We start from the raw sequence: 15797 nt of genomic DNA on the forward strand, positions 1-15797 counted from the left end.
ACATGCGCTCATAAGGATCCTTGCTCTTCCGAGTATGATACCATTAAGGACACATTAGGAGAGACTGTTGTCATGCATTAAAGGAATGCAGTTACCTCATTTCCTCTGATATATAGAGAAATAAATGGTCTGTAGTAAATAAAGATAAATTATATGTCAATAAACTGGTTAATTACTCTCTGGTGGCTCATCCTATGAAATCTGGCCCTCTTCCTTTAAACTGTTTAGCTACTATAAAATTACCCAAAAGTAAAAGGAATAATATAACAAATACGTACACGTCTAACACTCAGAAATAAACATTCTATCATGCTTACTTCTAATCTGCAGATAAAGCTAAAGTCCCCTTTAAGATCAGTCACTCACTATCATGAGTTCATAGCATAATCTTTTGTTTTTAATACTTTATATATATTTGTAAGTGTGTGTGTATTTATCTCTCAATAACATATAGTATGCTTGTGTGTATATGTTCTTTGTTTTATGTAAAAAGTATCACACTGAATTATACTTTTTAAAAAAAAATTCAGCATTATTTTTGAGGTTATCCATACATTTCATCCCTTCTTCTTGCTGTATGGCATTATATCAGGTTACTCTATCACAACTATTATTTTTTAATTGACAGAAATTTTGGCAGTCTCCACTTTTTTGCTAAAGAGATTATGGCAACTTAAACTTCTACCAGGGCATGAATATAAATAAATTGCCCCGTATCCTTGTCAGCAATTAATATAGTCAAACTGGTTAATTTTAGTCTTTCCAACTGCATTAGTTTTTCTGGGTCTTCTGTGAGTACTGCTGCTGCTGCTAAGTCACTTCAGTCACGTCCGACTCTGTGCGACCCCATAGATGGCAGCCCACCAGGCTCCCCCGTCCCTGGGATTCTCCAGGCAAGAACACTGGAGTGGGTTGCCATTTCCTTCTCCAATGCATGAAAGTGAAAAGTGAAAGTGAAGTCGCTCAGTTGTGTCTGTGAGTACTACTTATAGCAAATACCTTCTTCTAGTCTTCTGGTATCTTTCGAGCCCAGCAGTTTTTTATTTTGCTGTAATTAAATGTATCTGCCTTCTCCATCTTTACCTATATTTGAAACAATGATGAATGTGATATCCAGAGAATGGAAACAAAGAGTGGCAACAACGGGCACCTTCCCCAGTGGTATCAGACCCTCCGCCCTCAGGTTAGAATGTGTTTGCTGACATCACATGGCCCAGATCCACACCAAGGCACCCAGATAAACTACTCACCCAACAGTGAGTTACATATCAACATGACAAAGAAGGTCACTTGCCTGAAACCCTTGTTAGTAATTATTCATATTAAAAAAAAAAAAAACAACCCAGGGTTATTTTTCAGACTTACGAATGAGACCAGAAATGAGATCACTTTTGTCAACCTACCTATGTGAGCTAACAAGAAGAGGTCCCACCCAACCTAGAATGGCTAATTCTTGGTCCTCATTTTACTTGACACTTTACTTGCAGTAGCTCAGTCACTCATTCCCTTCAGATTTTTATCCAAATATTACTTTCTCAGTCTAGTATTCCTTGATCACTCTTTAAAACAGCAAGCCTCATCCATTTTTTCTAAACCTCCCACGTTTACCTGTTTTAACTTCCCCTACGGCACGTGTTACCAACAGTCATACCATATATTTTATTTATTTATTGTCTAACTGCACTCCCTAGAATATGAAGTCAGAAATTTTTATCCTTTAATTTCCTGCTATACACCAGCACCAAGAATAGTACTGGCATGTAGAAGGCTATCAACAATGAGCTTTCGGGCTTCCCTGGTGGCTCAGTGGTAAAGAATCCACCTGCCAATACAGGAGACAAAGGGTTGACCCCTGGCCTGGGAAGGTCCCACATGTGCAAAGCAACTAAGCTTGTGCACCGCAGTTACCGAGGCTGGCTCTATAGCCAGGAAACCGCAACTGCTGAGCCTGAGTGCCTCAGCTACTGAAGCCCACACTCCTAGAGCCTGTGCTCCGCAACAAGCGAGGACACCATGGTGAGAAGCCCTCACACTGCAGCTGGAGAGGGGCCCCTCTCGCCGCATCTGGACAGAGAACCACACAACAAAGAAGACCCAGCACAGCCAAAACAGTATATAAATAAAGTTAAAATTTTTTTTAATGTTTTACAATCTAGTTTTAAATGAATGAATGATTTTATATGGGTAGATCTTATTAAAGGAAAATATTGTCCCTACTCTTTTTAAGCAGATGAAGAATCAACTTTCTGAGTGAAAATGTTTAAGGTAATACAACCAGTTCAAGCAAAATGGGACTAAACCTCATTCTTCTAATTTCAAGTAGGAACTGTTTTCTTCACAGTATTTTCTTAATATCATCATTCCACCTCATACACATTGAACATCTATCCCTATAGCAACTTGAGAACAATTTACCATGTACCTGGCTATTATTTGCCTATAAACAAGTCTATGATATGGAGGAGGCAGTACCAGCAAATCATATTTAGTATTATTTAACAAGCATGGAGTTGGGGGCAGAGGTCTCTTATAATTACTTTTAAGTTATTTTGGATTGACCTAGAAAGTTTTAAAAAGTCTATTATAAGATCAGGTAAAGGCAGAGCAAGATCTTCCATAATTTGTTGCTGGAAGTGAAAGAAGATCTATCAGTGACCTCTTAAACTAGACCAAAAGGAAAGGTCTAGGTCCACGGTTAAACACTCCCAGAGGGCAACTGGATAGACCAAGTGACCAATGGAATTTTGAAACTTGGGAAAACGTGAAGAAAAAAGGAAAGGCAAAGTAGGAAAAGAAGTAGTGACTGCTTCTACGTATGGTGATCTGAACACTTGATGATATAATGAAAGAGAGTCACTTTAGCATGGCCAAACTTGGTAACCACTATCATATTCCCACCTGTCATTCTTCTCAATCATTAATGGTAAGGCATCAATGCTGGCAAAAGCTCTACCTCTTGGGCAAGGGACAGATAAAGTTTGGTCCTTTGTTCAGAGCCCACAATCAGTTCCAAAACAAACCAATAAAAAATTAGTTTCAGGACAGTTCTGTACAAACACAACGAATGCAAATTACAGCCCCTTTAGTCTTTCTCAACTGGGTTTCCTCAAGAATTAAGTCTTAATACTCGAAGGCATCAACAGCTCCTAATGAATTAACTTCTCTCCTACACATAGTACTAGTTATGTTACCATCCTAGAGAGAATTAAGAAAATAGTCTCAAAATACTTTATGGCTCCGATGACCCTATTTGAGAAAGGACAGAGCTCCATGGAGAGATGGCATAGTATAATAGCATAATAATATGGACTCTGGAACCATATTATTTGTGTTCAAAATCTCAGCCCTATTATTTATCATCTATATGACCTCGGACAAGTTATTTAACTTCTCTGGGCTTTAGTTTCCTCTTTTAAAAGAGAATTAATAATAGTATTTACCTCCTAGGATTATTTAAGGATTACATAAATTATCTATCTTTATACTTATATTTTAGACAGATACTTATATCTTAGACAGTCTGACAGTATGGAAGTGCTATCTAACTGCTAACTGTTGTTATCATCACCATTCTATCTGGGAGTTATTTTAGGTTGCTGCCTGCACTGACCTATGAAGAAAGGCCTTGAATCAGATACACTTCTACCTTGAGCTACCTCCTCAGCCTCTGAGATCTGGGTACGAAGGTTGAAACTCTTCTCTATTCTGCCGCTTGTATTTAAGAGAGGCTGATTTCCCATGACCTAGATAACAAGGGAAAGAAAGACTTAAAGTCAGAGCTCTGCCTGCATCCACAGTGCATATGCAACAACAGATCTGGCTCTTGCGTTCAGAGGCATCATCTCCATGCTACTCTTTTTTAACCTCTTAATTACAGACAGCTTTCTCCATACACACTGAATATCTTCTCAAAATAGCCTCTGCTTGCATATTCTTTCTTTTCTTATTTTAATTATTATTGGTCTTGTTAGGAACAAGCATGTGCATCAGGGATGAAGCAGCCTAAGCCTGCCCAGCATGCATCTGTGGAGCCACAGCCCTGGAAGAAGCCGCAGCACAAAGCCCCTCTGTTAAGGCAGCACACTAACCCCTGTGTGTCCCTCTCACATGAGAACCAGGCTGGAACGCGCCTTCTCCCGTTCCCTTTTTCACCCTCCTCCCACCTTTCCCAGAGGGAGATCCTATTCACACCAAAGAAAGCCAAGAACATTTAGTTCAGCAATAAGAACAGGTGGTAGCACCAATAAGGAACAAAAACTGGTATTCTTCCAGTTGCTGAGTTCTATGGCAGAGAGGGAGACAGGGCAGGAAGAACCAAAACCCAGGAATCATTTTCCTCTGTGGGATCCATGTCAGTTTCATTTCAATAAATAGAAAACCCAACCTTGAGGTTTCTCTCTGCTCTTCTTCACAGAGTGAAACCAAAGAGGTGTTCCTTTTCATTCTCAGGAAAAGGCAAATTACTTTTTGTTTATTAACTATTTTCTTGGATGCAGTGCAAAAGCAACAAGACTTTAATGACTAAAAGCAGGTGCTTCCCCACCCATCTCTCTTGGATCAAGTAGCAAAACAATTCTACTCACATGAGCATATAATTATTTGGATTAGTAAAAACCATGTAAATAAGATAAAAGCGCCATAAAGACAGAAAGTCTTTGTACTTTGGCATGTACAAATGCAGCTGTTGCTTGAGATTTTTTTTTTCTTTCCCCTAAAACACAGACTTTGTCTTTAAGCAAGGAATAGCTGATTATTTCTCTCTCAGAACTTTCTAGCTTTGTATCAAAAAGAAGTCATGAGTAGAGAAGATACAGGTCAAGGAAAAGGGCTGTCACTAAATTTGATGCTTTATGGGCCCAAGGTTTTTGGAAAGTGCCATAGTCGGCAACCCGACTCACCTCTGAGAGGTGTCCAGCAATGTGTTCTACAAAGACATGACGCATGTTACACACTGCTACTAACTCAATTCTCAGGATTTCTCTTCTTGATCTGAGCTTCCCAAATCTATAATTTTGGCTCTTATAACTATCCTTTTTTTCCCCACACCTCCTGGAAATCATACACCTAAATAAATCATAAACCTAGATGTGGCCAATTGAGCCTGTTTGTAAACACAATCCTTTGAAAAGAAGATAAAGGAACTACTCCTAGTGGGTCACTGACTGCTGGAAGAGAGAAATTTCACCCTAGTTTTGCGTGTTCAAAAGAAAGCTGAACGTTTTCTTTCAAGAGAGAAAGAATGTTTAAATGTTTACCATTCTGGCACCCAAAACAGTAACACTGGATTTTTAACATTTATTGCAAAGAATTTCAAACATATCAGGTTAGACAAAACAGCACAATAAATTTCTTTGTGCTCTTTATCCATCCTCAACAATTATTGGCCTGCGTCCAAGCTTATTCCATATATACCACCCACCCACTCACCCCTTTCCCAGATCATTTTGAAGCAAATACCAGACAAATATTTCAGGAGATGCCTCCAAAAAATAAGAACACTTATAGTTTAAAACATAACCATAATACCATTACCACACTCTTAGAAAAAGGTATTCAGTCAGTTCAACAGAAATGCTTGCTCAAACTTTGGGGGAGGCAGAGAACAGCTGGCCAGTTTCTCTCCTGGGATTCTTTAACCTTATGTCTTAAAATAGCCTCTGGACTTCCTAATTAGAAAATTACCCACATATCCTATATCAGTTCCTTTAAATTAAATTCAGTTATCAATACCATTATCTCCCAATGAGTTTAGGGCTTTATTTGCACTCAGTTCATAACCTAAAACCTTGGACTTGCAGTGGTGAAGTAAAAGACCATCATAAACTACCTTTCACACTCATTCCTGCCACTCATACAAAAAAGACACCCACACACACACAAAGGTAGAGACACAGATAGAAATACCAAGACCTCCAGACACCGGACAGGTAGACACAGAGGCACAAATAGGCCAGATTCACCATGGAATAGTACTGCTTTCAGTGGGAAATCATAAACTAACATTAAGCTAACCTAAACTAAAATATAAGTCAATCTGCTAATTTTTGCCAAGATCAAAAATGTAGGACCATATAGATTACCAACAGTATTCAAATTAAATTTTGAGAATCAATATCATAACCATTTACCCCATGGGGAAATAAAAAATGGAACCCTTATGGACAAGCACAAGGACTGTGAGATTGTAAAAGTTTCAGGTTCTGCGATAAACTCTGGAAAGGAAAGAATCATGGTGATCTAATATATTTTTCCCTGAAGTCATATCCTCTATTTGGAATATCATGTAAAATTCTGAATTCTAGAATTTCATTTTTGCTTTTTTTTCTTAACTTTATATTGGAGTATAGCCAATTAACAGGTAATGCTAGTGGTAAAACCTGCCTGCCAATGCAGGAGACATAAGAGATGCAGGTTCAATTCCTGGGTCAGGAAGATCTCCTAGAGGAGGGCATGGCAATCCACTCCAGTATTCTTGCCTGGAGAATCCCATGGACAGAGGAGCCTGATGGGCTATGGTCCATAGGGTCGCAAAGAGTTGGACATGACTGAAGCGACTTAGGAGTAGCAGCATAGCCAATGAACAATACTGTGATTCAGATGGACAGCAATGAGACTCAGCCACACACATATAATTTTTAAAAGGATAAGAGCTTAAGTTTTATACTATCCAAGTTATGTCAACTGTTAAATTAACTCAGAAAACTTAGGGACAGCCTAATACAACTTTAAAACTAAGAAAAGTTAGGGACTCCCCCACTGGTCTAGTGGTTAAGAATCTGTGCTTCCACTGTAGGGGCATAGGTTCCATCCCTGATCAGGGAGCTTGCATGCCATGTGTGCAGTGTGGCCAAAAAGTAAAAAAAAAAGAAAAAAGAAAAGCCTAAGAAAGGTTAACAGAAAGATCACAAAAATATGGTCATATTCCATAAATAGGCAAAACAATGAAGTTCAACTTAGACACGTGCCTTAGACATAGGACCTTCCTTATGTGAGGGCTGTTTATTACAAGCTAAAATTTCTGGGTAACATACTAGAAATCTAATTTCCTGGTTTACATAGTCAGTCCAGGATAATGGATTTATTGTTTTCTGACAGTGGCAAGGACTATAAGACAATGAAGAACTTTCTATTCCTAAAATCTACAGGAAAAACAAAGAAACAAAATGACCAGACTGTAATTCCTTACATCACTTTACTCCATATGTGTATGTTTCAGTCCCCAGTATAGGAACAGCTACATGGTACAAAATCAAAAAATATTGAGATTTATTCCCTTAACCCTCAAATTTCCCCCCAGTTAACAAGTGAGCAATCAGAAGGATATAGACTTTACTGCTCCTTCACAATAGTCTTACTGCTCTACAGATACAGACTTATACATTCCAGAACACCTTAATATATAAAAACCTATTTCCTCCATCCCTACCTCCCTCATCACCACCACTCCGAGGCTTTTAGGCCTTATACTAAAACTTAAAAAAAAAAAAAAATCACTAATTGAGAAGATTTATTGGATTTAATCAATCAATGCAGCATTCTTCTTTGCCTATAACAAAAAACACTCTGTCCTACATCCTGGCACTGCAAAGCCTCTAGTACAATCCCTGGAAGGAGAACAAAATCTTTGTGGCATACTAAGTACAGAGGACGGATTTCCTCCTCTGGATAGAGATAAATAAATAAACCAACACCAAAGTAAAGTCATACCCTGGGGGCCAGGGTGTAGGAACAGATATGAGTAAGAGCTCTGGGCTATAGGCATGACAACGGTTTAGGTCAGTAATACTAGATGGGAATAAATTTGCTGTTTTAGAAGGGACAGGGTAATTAGGACACAAGTCCCTTCTATTTGCTAAATCATAGTTGAAAGAAACCGTGGTTCAAAATAAGCAGAAAGACTAACAAATTCTTCATTAATAATTTGAATGCAAGATTTTGAGGCTGCAATTACTTTAGGGACTTAGTGTCAAGTAACACAGAAAAAAAAGCCAACAGTATATTTTACAGGACCAAAAGAAATGGACTATCCAAAATAGTCCATTTCTGTGGTTTTATGTACAAACCACCAAAAAGTACTGGACACAACATATTCTATTGTACCAGTGAAGATTATAAGACACAGGACTATTGACAGACGTTCATAGACCAAAAGAAAAAACAAAATACAGACATGATCCAAACATATCCACATAAGGCCAATAGTAAATGTATATTTAAGGTGCTAGGTAAAGTAAACAACTGGAGAAAGAGCAGGGATACATATCTTTCAGCCAGACTTGGAAGGGCAAATCCTTCATCCAAACATCAGATTAAGAGAAAGTTGGCTAACTTCTGACTCATCAAGGAACATGTTTGTGTTTCTTTGTGCCCTTAATAGTAGGTTCTAGATAAGCAATTATGCTCTAACATAAAGAATTCTGACTTTATAGAACTGGCAAGTTTTACAGACTATTTCAAATTCAGCGATCCTGGAGTCTCTTGTTTTAAAAAAATCTAAGAAATAAGAATTTTATGTATAAAACTTAGCACTAAAGAATGCAAACACCTGGAGAAGGAAATGGCAACCCACTCCAGTATTCTTGCCTGGAGAATCCCATGGATGGAGGAGCCTGGTGGGCTACAGTCCAAGGGGTCGCAAGGAGTCGGATACGACTGAGTGACTTCACTTTCACTTTCAACCCTCAGCTGAGACTTTCAGCTCTTGTGTTTGCTATTGATTGTTTTCTTGAGTTCTCAAAGACCTGTGACCATATTTTTTTTTAAGTTGCCTGTTTTCTAATTGCATCACTTTATACACTGTTGTCTAATAATATGTGGTATTTAGAATGCCTTCTTAATTATTTTCAGCAGCCATTGCCTGTATTTTCTTAGCACCTGAACTCATCTGACAGGGAAATGCAGCTTTTTTGTTTGCCCTCTCTGCATACTGGACCGTCTGAGTCAGTGTTCTAACTAATCCCTGATGGTCTCTGAGCCACTGTTCTACCAGACTCAGTAGTTGTGTGCTTCAGGAATTTTTCGGTAGAATTGGTCCTATTAGGAGACTCTTGGTGTCACCTTTGTTATCTTAAAAGCTGGTCCCTTCGCTGAGGCTCCTAATTTTTTGAAAACTTGATGCTATTTCAGCAGGAAAAAATTGACAAGGCTATTTAAAAAATTGAGGGAAGCCATTTAAGAAATTGAAAAGTAATCGCAAACAACATTGGGTAGTTGTGACTTTCAGTTCTGTATCAGTTGAATTTTTGTGCTCTTTTCCCTGTGTATGTGGTGGTTCTATTTTTCTCCAGTAAAATTTTTTATTTAAAAAAAAAAAGAATGCAAACAGATCATGAAGTATCAGCAAAAAGGAATCCTTACTGGCCTCATCAAATATTCCCCTAATTTTTAAATAGAAAAATATTTACAATTATACTCACAGAGGAAAAAAATATAGAATTATGCCCATACTGGTCACCACAAAGTTAACATGTAACTTAACCACAGGATACCATATAACTGCTCTGCTGACAGAACCCTAGCCTTTCACTCTTTCATCAGCTGACCTTTACCATTATCGACTCCCCTCCCTGTCCCCACTCCCACCCCTGCATTATCTCACTCTTCCCTTACTAAATGAGGCATGAAGGCTTAGATTAGTGGATCTACTAAAAAAAATATGAGGCTAAATGTCACAATATGAAAATCTGTTAAACAGGACAAAGTGAGAGAGAATATAAGACACAAAGAAAAAGGCAATACCCAAACTCCATAACAAAAACACCAAGAACTACTAAAAGACTCAGGCTTCCCTAGTGGCTCAGATAGTAAAGAATCTGCCTGCAATGCGGGAAACCTGAGTTTGATCCCTAGATTGGGAAGATCACCTGGAGGAAGGCATGGCAACTAAAAAGACTATATGAACCCAGAAAAGCTGTGTAAAGCTGTGTTTATGTTAAGGTCCAGGCACTGAGCCTAACACCAAGAGAGAAGAAAAGCTGGGCCACCTTCCCCAAAACCCACTCAGCCATGCCAAACATTGTTAAGTCAATCACAGATCTACACAGAGAGAGTATTTTCAAAACTTCGTAAAGAAGATAAATTCTTAAAAGAGTTCTGACAGGTAGATGTGGTTTGATTTAAAAGGGATGTGTTATTGTTTTATTTATTGTTATGTTATTGTTTGGGGTGCCAAGGGATCCAGACAGAGTGAATGATGTCTGCAATGTGGTATCTAAGAAGCAGGCATACTATGTGCAATATCTACTGCCATAGCTGAAACACAGTCTTGGGAAGGAGAGGAAGGGAAAAGAAGTGTGAAATTAGTTTTTTAAATGTCTATAATCTTGCTTTTTAAAGTGATTTTTAAAAGACAATTGGAAGCCACTCCAGGGATATAAGAAGGGAGTAACTTCAAAATATCACTCCAGGGCAGTCTTAGGTTCGAACAAATAGGAAGATATTAGAGATGGAAAGGCAATTTAAGGATGGGGTGGGAGTACTCTTTTTACTAAAATGGTGGGCAAAAAGACTTATTACTAGAAATATCATAGACCAGAGAGGAGGCATAAAGCAAAATGACGATCTCTGTGAGGGAATACAAACTATTTTGTTTCCCTCTTTACACTTTAGGTTTCCCAGATTGCTGTATTTTTCTATAATAAAAATCATCATTCAAATAAAGAACAAACATGATGGGTATATACAACCAAAGAATAATAAATAAATGCCCATGTGCTTACCACACAACTTAAAAAAATGGAAAAACTGAGTTTGAGACTCCCCAATTGATTATATCCTCCCCATCCCACCTTCCAGAGGTAACCATTATCCCAAATATTGTGAAAATCATTCCTTTTTTCTCTACAGTTTTATCACATGTATGTATCCCTGAACAATATGTTATTTAGTTCTGCCTGTTTTTGCTTTGTATATAAATGGAATCATAGTTTAGCAGTCTTCAGTGACTTGCTTTTTTCATTCAATGGGATTACATCTCTACTGCTCTTAGAGAGGATAGGAAACCAATCATCTTAGGAAACCAATGGAATTACATCCCAATAAACCCACTGAAAATATATGTAACTTATCCACCAAATATCATAGCCTAGCCTACCTTAAACATGCTCCAAACACTTACATTAGCATACAGTTGGGCAAAATAATCTAATACAAAGCCTACTTTATTGTAAAGTGAATATCTGATCTAATTTACTGAATACTTAAAAGTGAAAAATAGAATGGTTGTATGGGTACAGAATGGTTATAACCGTATTGGTTGGTTTAACCTTATGATTTTGTGGCTGACAGGGAATGACTGACTGTGGCTGACTGACAGCTCATTATAGCTGCCCAGCAACACAAGAAAGTATCATATCACATATCACCAGCCCAAGAAAAAATCAAAATGCAAAGTAAGGTTCCTACTGAATGCATATCGCTTTCGTATCATCATAAAGTCAAAACAATCATAAGTCAAACCATCATAAATCGAGGACTGTCTGTAATCTTTCTGTGATTAAGTTGATATATGTAGCTGCCAACTGTTCATTATCACTAAGTGAAGTCGCTCAGTCGTGTCCGACTCTGTGACCCCATGGTCGGTAGCCTACCAGGCTTCTCCATCCATGGGATTTTCCAGGCAAGAATACTGGAGTGCGTTGCCATTTCCTTCTCCAGGAATTCATTATCACTACTATATAGTATTTTACTCTGGGAATAAACCATAATTTTTAATCCATTACCCTATAGTTGGAATGGGTTGCTTCCATTTTTCTGTAATCATAGAAAAATACTACCTTAAATATCCTCTAATATATCTTCTGGTGTGTATGTACAGGAAGTTTTCTACAGGGAGTATCTAGGAGTAGAATTACTGAGTAGTAGGATACCTGTTACTTCAATTTTCTTTGAGAAATGCAATGACAAATTGGTTTCCTAAATAGTGGTATCAATTTATATTCCAATCAACAATGTACATAAATTCTCATTATTCTATCTTTTAGGTAACAATTTTATCCAACTTTTAAATTTCTACTAATCTGAAGGGTATGGTTTAATTAATATTTCTTAGATTACTAAAGAGGGTAAGCCTCTTTCATATCCTTAAAAGCTAATTGGCTTTCCCATTCTGAGAAATGCCTATTTATGTCTTTTGTTAGTTTTTCTGTTGACTCATCTTATTTTTTACTTATTCTTCATGGGAGTTCTTCTCTAAGTGCTATGCTAGATACCAATCCTTGTTGATTATATATAATACAGACACTTTCTCACAATTTGTAGCCCTGTATATTTACTGTCTTTATGGAATCTTCTGATGAACAGAAGTTCTTGAATTTTCTATAGTAAAATATGTCAAACCTTTTAGCTTTGTATTTTCCATGACTTACTTATTAAATCCTCTCTATCACTTAGGCCAAGATACTCCCTCATAGTTTCTTCTAAAACTTGAAAAACTTTGTTTTTCACATTTTAGTCCTTAATTCATCTGAAATTCTTACTTTTGGTATAATATGAAGTAGGGATCTAATTTCCTTTTTGTCTATACAAATAACCAATTATCTAAGCACATTTATTGGAAAATATAAGACTATAATTTTCAAATTAAGTGCACAACAATTAAAAGAATGCAAATAATGCCATCTAAAACAAAGTATGTTCAAACTAAGGCTTAATTATTTAACATTTATTTAGCACTGAGGGATTGAAAAGCATTTTAGGAAAAAAAAATCAAGTTTTTAATCTTTCAATATAGCAAATTTGATAGCTCAGTTGGTAAAGAATCTGCCTTCAATGCAGGAGACCCCAGTTTGATTCCTGGGTTGGGAAGATCCCCTGGAGAAGGGATAGGCTACCCACTCCAGTATTCTTGGGCTTCCCTTGTGGCTCAGCTGGTAAAGAATCCACATACAATGTAGGAGACCTGGGTTCGATCCCTGGGTTGGGAAGATCCCCTGGAGAAGGAAAAGGCTACCCACTTCAGTATTCTGGCCTGGAGAATTCCATAGACTATATAGTCCATGGGGTCACAAATAGCCAGATGCGACTGAGCAACTTTCACTTTATATAGCAAAAGTGTCTATCTGTAGAATCTGTAGAAATTCTATCTGTAGGAGATTCTCCTACCAGGTATTTCCCCAGGATTTAGATCTCTCTAGCAAGTAACTTGCCCTGTTTTTTTGGTTTTAATATCATGAACCAGACTTCCCTTGGACTTGATGACCAAAGGACCACTATGTTTCTTGTCTATCTAAAATTAGATACTTAATATCAATGTACCTTTCAGAAAATCAAGCCAAATGCTCTTTTGAATGGACTTCTGTCTGAATGGGTATAGTCAGAAATGTTACAACTTGTAAAAAATCTTGTTTCATTAAAATTTCATATTTAAACTCAATTAACCAATAATTTATTTTCTTAATTTATTCTTTTTGGTTTTTTGCTGCACTAAGAGGCACAGAGAATCTTAGTTTCCCAACCAGGGATCGAACCCATGTCCCTATGGTGGAAGTATATAATCTTAACCACTAGACTGCCAGGGAAGTCCTCAATAATTTATATTCTATATTTTGCTAAGCTATAATGGTTGCAAACAAAGAGTTGGAAAAAAAAGATATTTGTGATCCTAATGGCAGAAAGTTCAGAAGTCTCAGTTATCTCTTTCCAGAGATATCAGCCTACCATGGACTAAAACTTCAAACTGACGTTGGCCAAAAAATTGTTTTGACTCAGCTGTTGCAAATTTAACTAGGATATAATCCTGGAGTTTTTTGGTTATAATTCCTGTTCTCAAATGTAAAAACAACTAAGTTAATAATGATCACAACCAAGCATCCTTGTGACAAAACTAAGGATTCAGACTTCATGAGACTGAAAAATGACCCTAGAAGCTTCATCATCCAACCACAAATATTGCACTGTATATCTGGACCAAGAAAACAGAGAGGATACATGTTGGAAAACTGATGGAGAATGGGCCTTTTATACATCCTAGTTCTTTCTCTTTAGCAACTTATCTAAAATCTCTGAGTCAGAACTCTCTCGCATTACACCATTTTATTTGCCTCTAAATGAATCCTCAGTTTCACTTTATTCAGAAATGAAAAAATTGGAGTCAGATTAAAATAGAACCAATATAAAGAATCTATTACATGGGATAATAGGAAATATTATTATGGAATGGGAAAATGGGAAAATTTTAGTACTGATTTTTCCTCATAGAAACAGTTTGTTGCTAAATTTAGCTTTAATAGACAATAGATAATTCCATGAAAAACAGCTGGTTGTTTGTTTTTTCAAAATGAAAATTTAGTATTAGCTTTTCAGATAAATACTCAAAGTCTAAGCACATGTAAATAGTACCCTATCACATTAAATAGAGTTGTATGGGCAAAAGATTCAGAGAAACAGAATACCAAGTAGTATTTCTTTGCAGCAAGCAAAATTAATCATACTTATCCTTTGCACTAGACCATAGGCAGATAATGTAGCAACAAATTCTTTAGCATCAATCTGAATAATCAAACCACCTCAATATTGATCATTTGGCAACCTAATGACAGTGAGAAGAAACAAGCTTGAAGTTTTTACCTTGAGAGCACAAAAGATGCAGGAATCTCCCATGCATTTGTGAGTTGTAAGCTGCCTAAAGCTACGTCGGAAGATGTCCAAGTGCCATAAAACCTGAGGAAAAGGGAAGATACTTCATTACGCTACAAAAACTCCCCATTTAAATCAAGAAGTCAAGCAAACAAAGGTAATGATCACAGAAGACATCATTACTCTCAAGGGAAAAGTTCATTCTAATGTATTAAAAAAAGTCCAAATAAAGTGGAGTATCCAATCAGAGGCACAGATGACCATTTTATGGAGAAAACACTAATTCAACATAAAGTAGATCACATAGAGAAAATGTGGTATGACATACATCAAATGTGATCCTAAAGAGGTATTTTATGGGTTAAAAACTGCAGACTAAGGATTTATTTTAATTGTCCACACAAGAAAAGCAAGAATATTTAAAAACTTATTTAGAAGCTTGGATCGTAGTGTGGAATTTTGTCTTTGTTAGATTTCTCCATTTTTGGACCTTTCTGAGAGAGGTGTGACCTCCTTAAGTCAACAGAATTTAAAAAATAACAGTAAAATAAAATCTAAAAAAAAAACAGTAAAATCAACAGTGACAAATCTGTTCCTAGAATGTAACTTTGACAGAAAGTGATGAGAACAGCACTTTACTTTTATGGTATTTCTCTCAAAAACTCATAACCCCAGTTTTAACATGAGAATCACATCAAATTCCAATAATGGGACATCCTACAAAATACTTGACTATTACTATTCAAAACTGTCAAAATTATCAAAACAAGGAAACTGTGAGAAACTATCACAGCCAATAGGAGCCTAAAGAGATAAAACAAGTAAATGCAGCATCTTGAATTGGATTCTGGAATACAAAAAGACACTATGTAAAAAACTCAGGAAATCTGAATAAACTTTGAACTTTAGTTAAAAAAGAAACAGTGTAATACACAGCATAAATGCCTTAGGAAGTTTCTCTTATCTGGAAAACACTTAAAAAGCATCATATCTGAAAAGGCACTACACTTTAGGTGCACCAGATAATAGACACCTCTGGGCCATCTTCGCGTTGATACTAGATATCTATAGGTATATATTTCCAAAAGTTGGTTGAAACATGCTACACTCCCAAATAAGTATATCTTTTTATAATAAATGTTTGTTCACAGGTTCAATACACCTGTGGTGAACATAGCTTTCATACCATAAGTTAGAATATTAGCTCATAGAAACAATTGTTT

At 36.8% G+C, this 15797-nt stretch overlaps 1 protein-coding gene across 18 annotated transcripts in view; it reads right to left on the reverse strand.

Annotated features, from left to right (window-relative positions):
• USP54 (ubiquitin specific peptidase 54) overlaps window positions 1-15797 on the reverse strand; it is a 118761-nt gene that overhangs the window by 42359 nt on the left and 60605 nt on the right. For all 18 annotated transcript variants that reach the window (XM_043925449.1, XM_043925455.1, XM_043925450.1 and 15 more), the window contains one exon: window positions 14566-14658. In XM_043925449.1, the coding sequence (XP_043781384.1) occupies window positions 14566-14658 (93 nt within the window). The remainder of the gene's footprint in view (window positions 1-14565; window positions 14659-15797) is intronic.

Source organism: Cervus elaphus, chromosome 15 (assembly GCF_910594005.1).
Source record: "Cervus elaphus chromosome 15, mCerEla1.1, whole genome shotgun sequence".
NCBI classification, from domain to species: Eukaryota; Metazoa; Chordata; class Mammalia; order Artiodactyla; family Cervidae; genus Cervus; species Cervus elaphus.